Source organism: Suillus fuscotomentosus (assembly GCF_016647785.1).
Source record: "Suillus fuscotomentosus strain FC203 chromosome Unknown F5891scaffold_10, whole genome shotgun sequence".
In the NCBI taxonomy this organism is placed as follows: domain Eukaryota; kingdom Fungi; phylum Basidiomycota; class Agaricomycetes; order Boletales; family Suillaceae; genus Suillus; species Suillus fuscotomentosus.
The window spans coordinates 155356-167594 of record NW_024539522.1 but is presented as its reverse complement, the minus strand read 5'-3'; the positions used below and the strand labels follow the sequence as shown (position 1 = coordinate 167594).

At 48.8% G+C, this 12239-nt stretch overlaps 4 protein-coding genes across 4 annotated transcripts; 3 read left to right on the top strand and 1 right to left on the bottom strand.

Annotated features, from left to right (window-relative positions):
• Positions 1–1932: 1932 nt before the first annotated feature.
• F5891DRAFT_1184364 (uncharacterized protein) lies at positions 1933–3408 on the top strand (the record flags this gene model as incomplete). Its single annotated transcript, XM_041366432.1, has 5 exons — positions 1933–2299; positions 2348–2509; positions 2559–2590; positions 2642–2706; positions 2766–3408. The coding sequence occupies 5 exons, from the start codon at positions 1933–1935 to the stop codon at positions 3406–3408; spliced, it is 1269 nt and encodes a 422-aa protein (XP_041229755.1).
• Positions 3409–5504: 2096 nt separating this feature from the next.
• F5891DRAFT_1184362 (uncharacterized protein) lies at positions 5505–7490 on the bottom strand (the record flags this gene model as incomplete). The annotated part of the gene is made up of 6 exons (XM_041366431.1): positions 5505–6416; positions 6469–6672; positions 6745–6971; positions 7095–7275; positions 7322–7402; positions 7443–7490. The coding sequence occupies 6 exons, from the start codon at positions 7488–7490 to the stop codon at positions 5505–5507; spliced, it is 1653 nt and encodes a 550-aa protein (XP_041229754.1).
• A 382-nt stretch (positions 7491–7872) lies between these two features.
• F5891DRAFT_1013301 (uncharacterized protein) lies at positions 7873–9637 on the top strand. The gene is made up of 4 exons (XM_041360782.1): positions 7873–8261; positions 8331–8550; positions 8607–8949; positions 9006–9637. Exons 1-4 carry the CDS (start codon positions 8010–8012, stop codon positions 9274–9276), a joined length of 1086 nt encoding a protein of 361 aa, XP_041229753.1. The 5' UTR covers positions 7873–8009; the 3' UTR covers positions 9277–9637.
• Positions 9638–9778: 141 nt separating this feature from the next.
• F5891DRAFT_1126618 (cytochrome P450) lies at positions 9779–11944 on the top strand (the record flags this gene model as incomplete). Its single annotated transcript, XM_041364107.1, has 13 exons — positions 9779–9960; positions 10022–10118; positions 10173–10309; positions 10359–10484; positions 10535–10784; positions 10834–10959; positions 11012–11114; positions 11168–11257; positions 11313–11347; positions 11400–11446; positions 11496–11618; positions 11668–11697; positions 11752–11944. The coding sequence occupies 13 exons, from the start codon at positions 9779–9781 to the stop codon at positions 11942–11944; spliced, it is 1539 nt and encodes a 512-aa protein (XP_041229752.1).
• Positions 11945–12239: the final 295 nt, after the last annotated feature.

The following is a 12239-nucleotide window of genomic DNA, read 5'->3' as shown; positions in this document are numbered from 1 at the left end:
CTATTCAATGCAAGGAGACATGATGAAGCGATACAACGCATTGGGGAGCTATCTCAGGCTTCTACTCTCTATAATGATCCCATTCCTTCTCGTATCGTTGAGGTAAGTATTGTGCCTCGGTCAGTGCCAGGTTCGGCTGCTGACACTAATTCTCTGGATTTTCGCACATCAGACGTATCTACATGTCGAACTGGGCAGTATTGCATTGAATAATACCATTTTTGGACCCGTTCCACCGCTTTGCCCGCACAAATTAGCTAGCGCTATTGATCACTTCACTACTGCTGTCAGCGCTAGCTCTTTCTTTTTTGGATTACCAATTCATACCAAATACGAGGTATTCATCGAGGTGCGTTGATATGATATAACTGAAAATCACTTTCATCCTCGACTCCGTTGTTTGCAGCTCTTCGGGTGGGACCTCAAGTCCTTGTGGGAAACCGCGAATAAGCAACTGTGCCATGCACTCTTGCTGGCTGGCGAGCACAGAAAAGCTTTCAAGTTGTTCTATTCTATGATAGACAAGTGTGATGAGCCTACGAAAGCCAGCTTACGGACTTGGTTTACTGGTAAGTCTCTAACAATATCACACATGCTACTGTCTTTAACCGCCCCCACTCAGAGTATATATGAAGCGTGCACCATGTTACCAGTACAGATGGAGCCATCACCACGAATGGTTGCTTGTGCATTTCGGTGAACAGTATCTCATACTTTTCCTCCCGCGGTAGAGCGATCTGGCAATTCGATAGTTACTGGATAAGTACGTAGCGCCATCTAAAGTGTCAAAGCCCGCTACTCGACTTGCCCTAGTGTACTAGGTTTCCACATTTTTCCGTTTCCGTCTGATCCTTGCTGGCGCAGCGGGGGCAAAAGGCTTGTGTTCGCTTACCCTTTATAAGGACACCAATGCATATGTGCGATTTCAAACGCTTTCTCAGCTGCGAGAGATTATCACCTTCATCATATTCAACATTGTGACAGCGCAACAAGCGCAACAAAGGCTTCCGAGCAATGGTTTGGCGCAACGAACTCAAAAAGATGAATTTGCAATTTCGACATCTGTTGGCTCGTATCAGAAAAATCATCATAACCTGGTATGCCAAGACGCTATGGCTTCCAAGGAATTCCTGGACATATGCTCCGCCTTTGACTCAAACAACGATCCTTGCGATGATTTAGACACGGCTTCGTATGCACCCCGCGACTGCGGAAGATATTGAGAATGGAAATAGCTCTCCTCCTGCGACGGTCTTCTTGATGACAGAGTCTAGATCACTAAATACTCTGTGCAACAGTCCAGAGATTATCGCCTGATATTGCGGAAGTGTCCACACTCATCAACATATCTAGTAATATGCAGTCAACTAGATCAGATGAAGAACTAAACCCTACTGCAACCTCACAACATGCAGTATAATCGCGGTGCTTGGAACGTGTCTGAAGCCAAGCACTCGCCATGGAGAAAATGTTGCAATAACAAACTGCGTAGCTCGACAACTGAATGAGAACGCCCAAGTGCCAAGCCATGCAAAGAGCACGCCAGATTAAGCAGCTCAACATCAGACGAGAAAAGGCCGATATGAATCCCAGATTGACATGACACAAAAAGACAATGAATGGCACCGTGCGCAGCTTTAACATGGTTGACGTCATCACAAAATACGCATGAAGTGTCTAGAAAAGTAAAATGAAATTTGCAGACAGGCAAGTGGTCGACAAACGGAGGGCATCCAGGAAATGGCCACTCCGGGGCAAATAGTTCGGGGCGGACTCCGGGGCCAAAGTTCGGGGCATGTGACCTTTTCAGTCGGAGTTTCAATTCACGAGGCTGACATTACACGTAAGCAATTATGTCAGTGCACCGCCCCCCTAGTAAGCTTGCCTCCTCACCCCTGCCTTGTTGCTGCGCCCACCACCTGCCTTGTTGCAATGTCGGCATCCTTGCCAACAGGTGCAAGCCCACCCAACATCGGCTCACTTTTTGACTCAGTACTCCATCATCCATTGCTTGCTGACCTTCCATTCAACAGCTTCACCTCCTTCCTTTGCCGCACCAAGATCCTCAAGGAGGATATCCTGCAGCCTCAGCCACACCACGTCTCCATCTTCTGTGCCCCTCCTTTTCTTCCAGCAAGTGTCACTGGCTTCCTTGCAGCCTCTTTGGACATGCCACCAGAGACAGTCAAAGTCCTATGGTCCTTGGTGAAGGACATCATGTGGGAGCTCCCGAGTAGCGCTGAGGCAAGCGCAGATGACGAGACTGCATTCAGGATTTATGGCCATGAGCTAGGACTTAGTACGTATTTTTTTTCCCTCATGAATTGTGCTGATGTGATATGAACAGCAAAACACACACTATACCCTCCCATCAAGATTTGCGCCAACCACGAGTGTGCGGCATGGCAGTGCAGATCATTGCTGAAGAAGGAGGAGCCACACCATATCGTCTTGTTCACTCACAGCGAGGGTGCGAAGCCTGGCTGGACGATACACCTGAAGTGCCGAGGTAAGTTTTTGTTCTCGAGTGCATGTGCTAGGTGCTAAGTATGACGAAGAGTGCAATACCAACTACCAGGCCAACTATAGCGTCAACGGGGCCGTCTGAACATACTACCGAGGCATGCCACAGTACATACAGGTCGCCGATCATCAGTTCATTGAGCTGCAACTTGCCATGCACTGGATGGATCTGATGCAGATCGCGTACGTCTTTTCATTTACTTATCGCGGTGCCATCATTGACTTGGTATGATATTCGCTAGTGTATTGGCGACGAACTGCGCCAACCTATACACAATTGCCCAGACTTGTCATGACCTTGGCGACAGTGATGATCACTGGCAGTTCGGCAATGCTCTGACGACAGAGCAAGTCTGGGATTGCTTCACGCTTCTCGCCCTGCTTGACGATCACCAACGACGCAACAAATCACTCATTGTTCCTCACGATGGTGACCAGAAAAATTGTTTCACAGGTGCCATGTATGCATGCAACACTCGGATCGTGCATCAAGGACAGAACGAGCTCCCTCATGCTTGTCTCGGGTGCATGCACATCTTCAAGTCACCAGATGGTGGCCTGCACCGCACTGAGGTCATTGTTACCAATGGCGTGACTGTTGGACACCCTTGTTGCGCTATTCCATGGTGCAAAAACCCTCTCGACAACAACCAGCTTCGATTCTGTGCTGAGCACCATCACCTTGAGGCTGTCTGTGCTGTCAACAGCTGTGGTCAACTGGTCGTGGTTGATATTGAGACCGGACGAAAGTGCAAGGCATGTGATGACCCAGTCCATCTCCACATGGAAGCTGTCAACATTGACTCGTCATGCCACGGAAAGAGCAAGACTCAACATCAGAAGCTCTCCAAGTTAAACAATGCTATCACTGTCCACCTCCCGTGACTTCAACAGACGACGTCCCTCTTCAAGATGTTGAAGAATGGTACGAGCATGATATGGCCTCTGGTGCTGTGCGTCTTCGTCAGGCGGCCACAACAACCTCAACAGGAGTTTCAGATCATCCTGTTGCGTCTGATTTGGATGCTGATGGGTGTAGCGCCAAGGACACTCCACTCAAACTCAAGGCTACCTTCCGCCGTCAGCGCACAAACAACGAACAGCTTGTTGTTCGTCCATGTGGAGTAATCTGTGGCTGTGGCACGATGTACCACCACGAGGCTGTCTCAAACGTGCTAGTAAGTCCAAGTCTTGCTGTCAGAGAATATGTGCTGACCAGGGTTTCAACAAGATCATGATCGAGAAAATGTTCACCCTCCCGCGCGCTCATAAACCACAACATATGATTTATGACTCCAATTGTAATGTGTTGCGTGAAGTGGAGAGTCACAAGATCGTGTTCTTTGAGGGGATGGGCATGTGTGTGGATGCCTTCCATCACAGAACAAAGCATAAGGCTAGTGATGTGCTCTGCCGTGAGCGCTGTGACATGAAGGCATACCCTGAACTCCTTGATGACAATGGTAAGTATTATTTCAATTCATCGATTGCAGAGCAAACAAACATTTGGTTTGGTGGCTTTCATAACATTTGCCGAGAGATGACGCCAGTCAAGTATGATTTCTTCCTTGATGAAATGATCCTCCGTCGAAACTGTATGACTGTGAGCCCCTTCAGTAACATTTCCCGACTTAGTCGGACAGCCAAAGGTTGAGAATCAACCCAGTGAGGCGGGCCATCCAATGTGGGCCCAAGCATAGCTGATCACGGATGGGCCCACAGCTTGGAATAGTACCCATGCTGGCGGGTCGGCCAAGTGTGAGATCAATAGGATAAGCGGGCCGATCGTATTGGGATACAGGTACTGAGAGTGACAGATGGGCCCTGTATATATGTCTCGGAAGGAAGAACAGATAGGCCCAGCTGGATATTCTATATCCATGTCATCTTGGAAGGGCTCTGCTAGTGATTTTGGGGTCCCATTCATGCTATGGCATCCACACTTGGCCCACCCGCTAGCATGGGCGCTATTCCACACTGTGGGCCCATCCGTGCATAAGCACACATGGGCCCATGTTGGATGGCCCACCTAACTGGGTCGATTCTCAACCTTTGGCTGTCCGACTAAGTCGAAAATAAAATACTGAATTATGTGTGACTGTTGCTACCCTTCGCATACAAGGCAAACTTCCTCACCATCCACCTGTTTAATTACCTTCCAATATATGATATTTTCATTAGTACCAATGCTGGAAACTTTGAGTTCAAGAACACGATGGTCAAGGTAGGTTTTCATATGAATCACATTCATAATAGCTACTTCGTGTTAACAAAGAAAATGTAGCTAGCTAAGAACCCTTTTCCTCCTGCTATCCAACTCGAATGCCAATGATGTTTGGATAGTTTAGTGGGCGAAGGATTGGATCAGTGCACCTTCAAAACCACACTGATCCAATCCTTCACCCACTAAACTATCTGAACATCATCGGCATTCAAGAGCTAGCTACACCTATATTGTAGGGTATTGAAAATGTTTTCTTTGTTAACCGAAGAAAACATTTTCAATACCCTGCAGTATAGGTGTCAAAACCACGCTGATCCAAAATTGTTCATGACCCCTTTTGGATCAGTGTGGTTTTGAAGGCGCTCGAAGATCTTGATCCTCCTTCAGGGGTTCTTCAAGAAAATGTAGCTAGCTACACCTATACTGTAGGGTATTGAAGATGTTTTCTTTGCATCTTCAATACCCTACAGTGTTTGGATAGTTTAGTGGGCGACCCCAAGCGTGCTTGAAGTAGTCCTGCACTCGCGTTGAGAGAAGCTGTTATGAATGTGATTAGAAACACCCTTGACATACTGACCCAAAGACGTTTATGCTGCGCTGCATCTTCGATGGGGCGGTCATAATGTTTTCATAAAGACAAATCAATTGATAGCTAGTTACGTGAGAAGTGTAGTATGTAGTAGATAGCAAAGGCAATCAGACAAACCAAGAAAGCACATCAAGGAATGGATGAGACATAACAAAGACATGATGAAAATTACTTCCGCCCACTACATTTCTTGCTGCCCAGACCCAAGGCAGCGCGCTGTGCTGCAAGGTAGTTTTCCCAGAGGCCATCTTCAGTGCGTCCAGTGAGTTTGTGTGTCTCAAGGACAGTCAGGTCTGTCTCGAGCCATGCCTTGTGATTATCATGGTATGTGGTCTTGACAAATGGAGTGTCGCCAAAGATCAGACGAAAAAGCTGCTCCTGGCCATAGAAGCCACGAAGCTTTGGGATGGCCATCTGCTGAAAGCCAATGGCCATATCAACCGTGTACATTCCATGTAGCCACCTCTGTCGTGGCTTGGCTGGGTTGTAGATCGGAATATGAACAGGAATGACACGTGGCGTTGACTCGACGGGTGAGGATGATGATGACATGATGAGCGGTGGTGTTGGCGACATTGAGCGAGTGAGACAAGTGTCGAAATCATTGTCTGAGTCAGATAGTAGTTGAGTGGGGGATAGTGGTGGGGTAGCAAGACGGTGGTGTTTGCCCAAGGTGGGTTTTGGCGTGAGCTGCGTGTCGTCAATGATCTCGACGTCCGACGAGGAAGCAGCAGCAGATGCCTGTTGCTGCTTGTTCGTCTTGTGCAAACTATCACACTCACCTTTCATGTTGAAGCGCATGTGTGTGGGGCGAGCCACCAGCTTTGAGGACTTGAAGAGATCGTTGAAATCACTGCAGTCAGTGACGCTGTGGCATTGAATGAAGATATGACACCACAAGTCAAGGGTGAAGGGGTACGTGAGCGCAGAAGGAATCCACCACATGAAGTGTTCCTCAAAAACATCGATCTTGAGGATATTGTCGCCAAGGGATGCAACAAGCGCAGGATCGTCTGAGAGCTGGTACTGAGGGAAGTATGGGCAGTGCATGACCCATTGCATCAGCACAGGCGCATTGTCCTATGTAACCATTGAGTAAGTGCCACAAACGTGAACCTAAGAACCAACTTACTGCATCAAACCAGTACAGCACAAAGTGCTGTTTGGCTTTCCGTTCCATCTCTTTCCGACGACCTGCCACCCTCGTGCTCTCAATCGCCTCGCGTGCACGCGTGTTTAGGTCACCTGCCCACAAAGGGTCAAGTTGATCAGTGATGTGGGGGGGCTTTGATGGAGTGTGGATCGGGAACGCATGCATGGCAGAGGTGTCATCATTCTGGGAGAGCGTCAGAAGACGAGGGGGTTGTCACAGGGGGGGCAGACTAGCCTGAGGCTGCTGTGATGGCACAGGAGGTTGCGCAGGAGCCGTCAAGATATCATGGAACGATGGGAATACAGGCTGGCCACCAGCACCAGCAGACTGGAGTGCATGCTGAAGCACCCTCAACCCATCATTCATCTCAGCCCCGGCGTCGAGTGACGAATCGTGCCAGTGGGTCTCCAAGTCAGCGAGAGTATCCTGGTCAAAGCCCCAATCCAAATCCTGCTGCACATCAGCCTGAGGGCGCTGGTTGTCTGCGCTATCAGTGACATGCACTGGACATCCCCCATCATCCATAGTGCAATGGGAAAGGCACTTTCCATGGGGGCATCGCAGTGCATGAGGTCAACGACAGAACACACCAATGCATGGCTCACCTTGCTTGCGTGACTTCTTGTTGTTAGGTTGCAGCTGAGAACTCGAGGGCAGAGGTTGTGTTGAGGGGAAGGGAGCTGCAGAGGCTGCGCCAAGGGTAGGAGAACCTCCAGGGATGAGAGCCATGATATCTGGATGTGAGAGAAGCTGAGGGAACCAGTGGAAGAAGGCGCAGGATCCATGCTGACAAGGAGCATTAACATGATGACCGACGGCTCAATATACTAACCATGTACCCTAGCCATTGGCTTTCCTGAGTTCCCGCTCCTATCACTCCGACAGATGGTAAGCAGAAGAGTGCCTCCACAGACTGTGCAATCATAGGTGAGACCAATGGGAGATTGACGCACAGCTAAGCTGGCAAGGAACACGATGTCTGCTTGCTGTAAGGAAGACATGGGCAAGAGGGGAGAGTGGGCGGGCAGGCAAGAAAGATGGGAAGGCGAGAAAGATGGGAAGGCAAGGTGTTAAGGTGAGATGGGCGATGAGCGCGAGCAACCACAACATGCTCCATTTGGATTGGAGCATCAAAACAGAGTGCCATCTGCATGTGGCGGGCAGGACGACAGGCATGCAAGTAGGCATCCACGGCGGGACGACGGGCGTGTGAGTAGGCATCCACGGCGGAAGGAATGCTGGCAGGAGGAGGTTAGGAGGAGAGGGTGAGTATGACCGAATGGAGTTTAGAACATTTCAAGCTCCGCCTGGGTCAGCCGCACTTGCCGAAGGGCCCCCGAACTCTGGCCCCGGAGTCCGCCCCGAACTTTGGCCCCGGAGTGGCCAGATCCCAGACATTCTGGACAAACGACATACCGTGACGAAAATCCGAAAACCGACATAGCTCCCTAGAATAGTTCACGAGCACGTGACCGCGTTAAGTCGCGACTGTCGAAAAGTTATACTCTTCCGCCACAATCATGATTGAACCTACTCCCATTATTGACCTCACCACCTCTGGAGCTGCAAGGACGTCATTAGCAGAACATTTGATCACTGCCAAAAATCTTCAGGCTACACTGGACGATGCAAAATCGGGACTGCGAATAGTTAATGCTCATGCTGAGCTGTCCACGCATACTTGGGATGGCATTGAAGAATGGGTTGGTGAAGATGGCACTCTGGGACTCAAAGATCCTAAGATTGTTGAGAGCGATGTACAAGTTCAAATCGTGCGTGTTTTACCTGTCTAAATCATGGATGGTGACTTATCTGCCGTTTCAACCGTCGATCCTGAATAGTCTTTCCTCAGGAAACTCAAGTTTCTTTACCTGGAACAGAATGCCAAAGATAAATATGTGAAAACTATTGTCAGTGACGATGCCCCGCTGGTGACACCTGCGCTAAACGAGGAACTCCGAGTACGGAATGAGGAGAAGAAGGCTGCGCTACGTGAGCACAAAGCAAAGCTAGCAGAAAGAAGGGACGATCTTCGAGCACTTTCTGGATTCGTTGAAGAAGGCATGTACCGTGGACTGTTGCGTTTTCGTGCGCTTCATGCTAAACAATCAACGTAGATTACAAGAAAGCGCAAGCTCTCACTCTCCAAGCATCCACGCTCTCACAAAAGATACTCGATGCACGTCTATCACTTACTCGCTTGCGACAGGCCCACCCCCATCCTCGATTAACAATAACCACAGCGAACCAGCAACTTGATGGCCAGGTAGAAGAGATGCAAGCACTAGACGCGGAACTTGCAGATGCACACGAGAAGATTGCTACCGTACGAGAGCGGATAAAAGTTGGGACGGCTGACGTTGAAAAGCTGAGGAGTGTTAGAGCAGAGGTGGAAAAGGCTGTGGAAATCGGCGCTGGTGAAAGAGTGGAAGATGGAAGAGTGACTGAACTGTATGATTGGTGCGCAACTTTCAATGTGAGACTACTTATTTCTGACTCTTTCTGATTTCACGCAGGTTCTCAACCACGACCTTAACCTATCATGCACTCGTTTCCCTTCTCTCTGCGCATAGTGAGTCCGACAACGAGCTGCGCCTCACCTACCGCGTGCATGAGCGTGAGGTATGTATAACGCTGCTATTCATACCTAATACGCGCCGCTTGGCTGAGGCACGGGTGGAGGGTGTCGAGGAACACGTAATCGGAGACGTAGTGGATGCGCACGTCATGGAAAACGATGTATCTGGGCTTGTATGGGCTGTGCTTGCGAGAGCAAGGACCACATAATATCATCCCTATGGTGACTGGTCATTCCTCATTGATACAGGAGGGACAATATTGTGACGTCCACGCGACAATCACTTACTCCTGCGAGCTGTCCATTACCTGAGAGTTAACATTCACGGCCGCTATCTAGTAGACCGCGGCTTGCGATATACGACGGACTGGATGATAATTCAGATATGACTCGGCAACATTTAGGTTGAGCCGGCTGCGGTCAGCCACACAGAAGTTCACGTGTTCTTGCATGCGAATGAGTACGGCATGCCCCACAAGAGTGCCTCCTGGCTACGGTTATTCGCAGGAACCCGGTTTTCTCCTCCGACCAAGTGCACGCTGTCTGGGGTCAATGTTTGTTGTAGTATGTAGGCCGAATATCATATATCAACTTGAATGTGCATGGGGTACCGAAAAGCCACTAGCACTAGCGATGACCATCGTGACTGTGCTTGGTAGTACAAAGAGCTTCATCCAATCCTTCTTTACTGGTGGTGACACCCTATCAACCATGATACAGTTACCTGACTTGTGCATCTCTGACAACACGCAGCTTGTCCTCAGTGCTGTGGCTTGTCTTGGTGTTGTAGGAATACTTGTTCGGGCTTACCATCATACAACGGAGAGCCAGCTTCCTCTCCCACCTTCCCCTCCCACCTGGAGACTTTGGGGGCACTTCCTACCGTATCTCCAGTAAACTTCTTAGTTCGACCTGTTGACTTTCGATTGCTGATTGTGTCCTATCGCTGATAAGCCCATCTCTCGTGATAGCGGGATGGATTGAAAAGTACGGTCCTCTGATCACCATCCGGTCAAGATTTGAGCACATCGTCATTATTGGCCGTTACAAGGTCGGTCCCTACATGCTGAGTGGCCCTCATCTAGGCTTTATATTTTTGTTGCAGGCAGCCATTGATATCATGGAGAACCAGGGCAAATTTACAGCCGATCGTCCTCGCATGAATGCTGCTGGAAAAATGTTTAACGGCGCACTTAGTCTCGCGTTTGTGCCCTTTGGGGACAAGTTCCGTCGGATGCGTAGGTTAGTGATCTACTTTCCCTCGTCTACCTTACTTCTCAACATGATGTAGAACACTTCATTCGCATCTCCAGCCTAAAGCAGCTGAGGCCTATCAACCTCTGCAGATGTCACACGCGAAGAACACAGTTCTCAGCATTCTCGACGATCCATACAACTATCATAACCATGTGGTAACGTGAGCACTTTTGGCGATGATGATTGTACCTCGCTTACAGATGCTTTGAGTTATGCTGCGACGACAATCATGAAAGTTGCATATGGAAAGAGTGCACCCACATCTGCCACCGATCCGGAAATTGTTGAACTCAGTCGACGCATCAAGATATCAAGTGTAGCCCGACGTCCTGGCGCTTACCTAGTAGACTGGATCCCGTGGCTCAAATATCTTCCTTGGTATGGACGAGATTTGAAACGGTCATTTGAGAGTACCAAGAAACTCAACATTGGTCAGCTGAACCGCGTGAAAGAGCAAATGGTGTGCATTTCCTCCACAATCTTTACTTTGTCTCTGAGCTGTTGTACAGCAAAGTGACAAGGACATCGGCCCTTCGTTCGCGAAATATTTACTAGAGAATATCCATCTCCATGGTTTAACAGAAATTGAGATGGCCTTTCTTGGCGGTACCTTTTTTGCAGCTGGATCTGGTACCGTGAGGTTTTGTTTGTTGCCTCCGGAAATATGTGGCTGAAATCAGGCGAAAGACTTCTGCGGCAATATCCACGGTGCTGATGGCAGCCGCATGTTTCCCCGAAGAGCAAGCTCAAGTTCAAGCTGAGCTTGACATGGTCATCGGAAGGCACCGAGGTAAGCTTGATTACCTATTGTAGTGCTTTGATTCAATCGTATCTGCACAAAAGCACCAACCTTCGCCGACCAAAATTCTCTTCCTCGCCTGCAAGCATTCATCTCCGAGGCTTTAAGATGGAGACCGCCTTTGCCTACCGGTGGTAGGTATCATCTTCCTTTTTGTTTTATCCCTAAATTTCAACATGCACACTGCAGCATTAGCTCACCGAACAACCCACGACGTGATTTGGGCAAGTGCTCTTTGAATAGCTTATTGCACGGATGGATGATCTGGCCCATCAGGAAAACTATCGTATTCCAGCTGGGACCACATTGTTCGGCGACCACTGGTAAGCATCATGCTTCAAAATACGAGGGATCTAACGGCTACTGTTTTAGGTCCATCTCTCGAGATCCAGATGCCTATCCAGAGCCTGACACGTTCAAACCTCAGCGCTGGATTGACGACCAATATCGTCTAAGAGACGATTTAAAAAATTTCGTCTTTGGCTTTGGTCGGCGGTAAGCACCGCCTTTTAGTTGTTCATTTTTTCAATGACATTGCTTTCAGCGTATGCCCTGGTCAACATGTCGCGAACAGGTGAAGTTATTTTTCCGCGCACATCATCTTCCGAACTGAGTTTGATCAACCCAGATCGGTGTTCATCAACTCACTCCTAACCATGTGGGCCTTCCAGCTCACTTTGAATCCTACGAAGCCATTGGATGACAGGGGATTCATGAACGGGGTTATGTCACTTGTTCCGCCATGCGCAATTGAGTTTGAGAGGAGGATTCCAGAATCGGAGCTCAGGCGCATGATGCAGCATTATCCTCAGGATACTTGACGCCTGGATGGGTCAGGGAGACTATGAAGAACTAGTGTCCAACGAATTGCCAATTGAACATATTGATGCATCCCTCGACTCGCAGTCTATTTTAATTCTGCCTTCCATGCGATTTTGAACTGTATGTTGTTATCATCATCGTTTATCTCATCTTTAACAGACTTCATTTGAATAAAGCAAAACATATGATGCGACAATTTGCAGCAGTGACTTGAACAAACATCGAGTGCTGTCACTGGCAGGCACAGTATTCGAGTTCCCATTGCACTTGCACCTGATAATGAGAAGGTGGAGC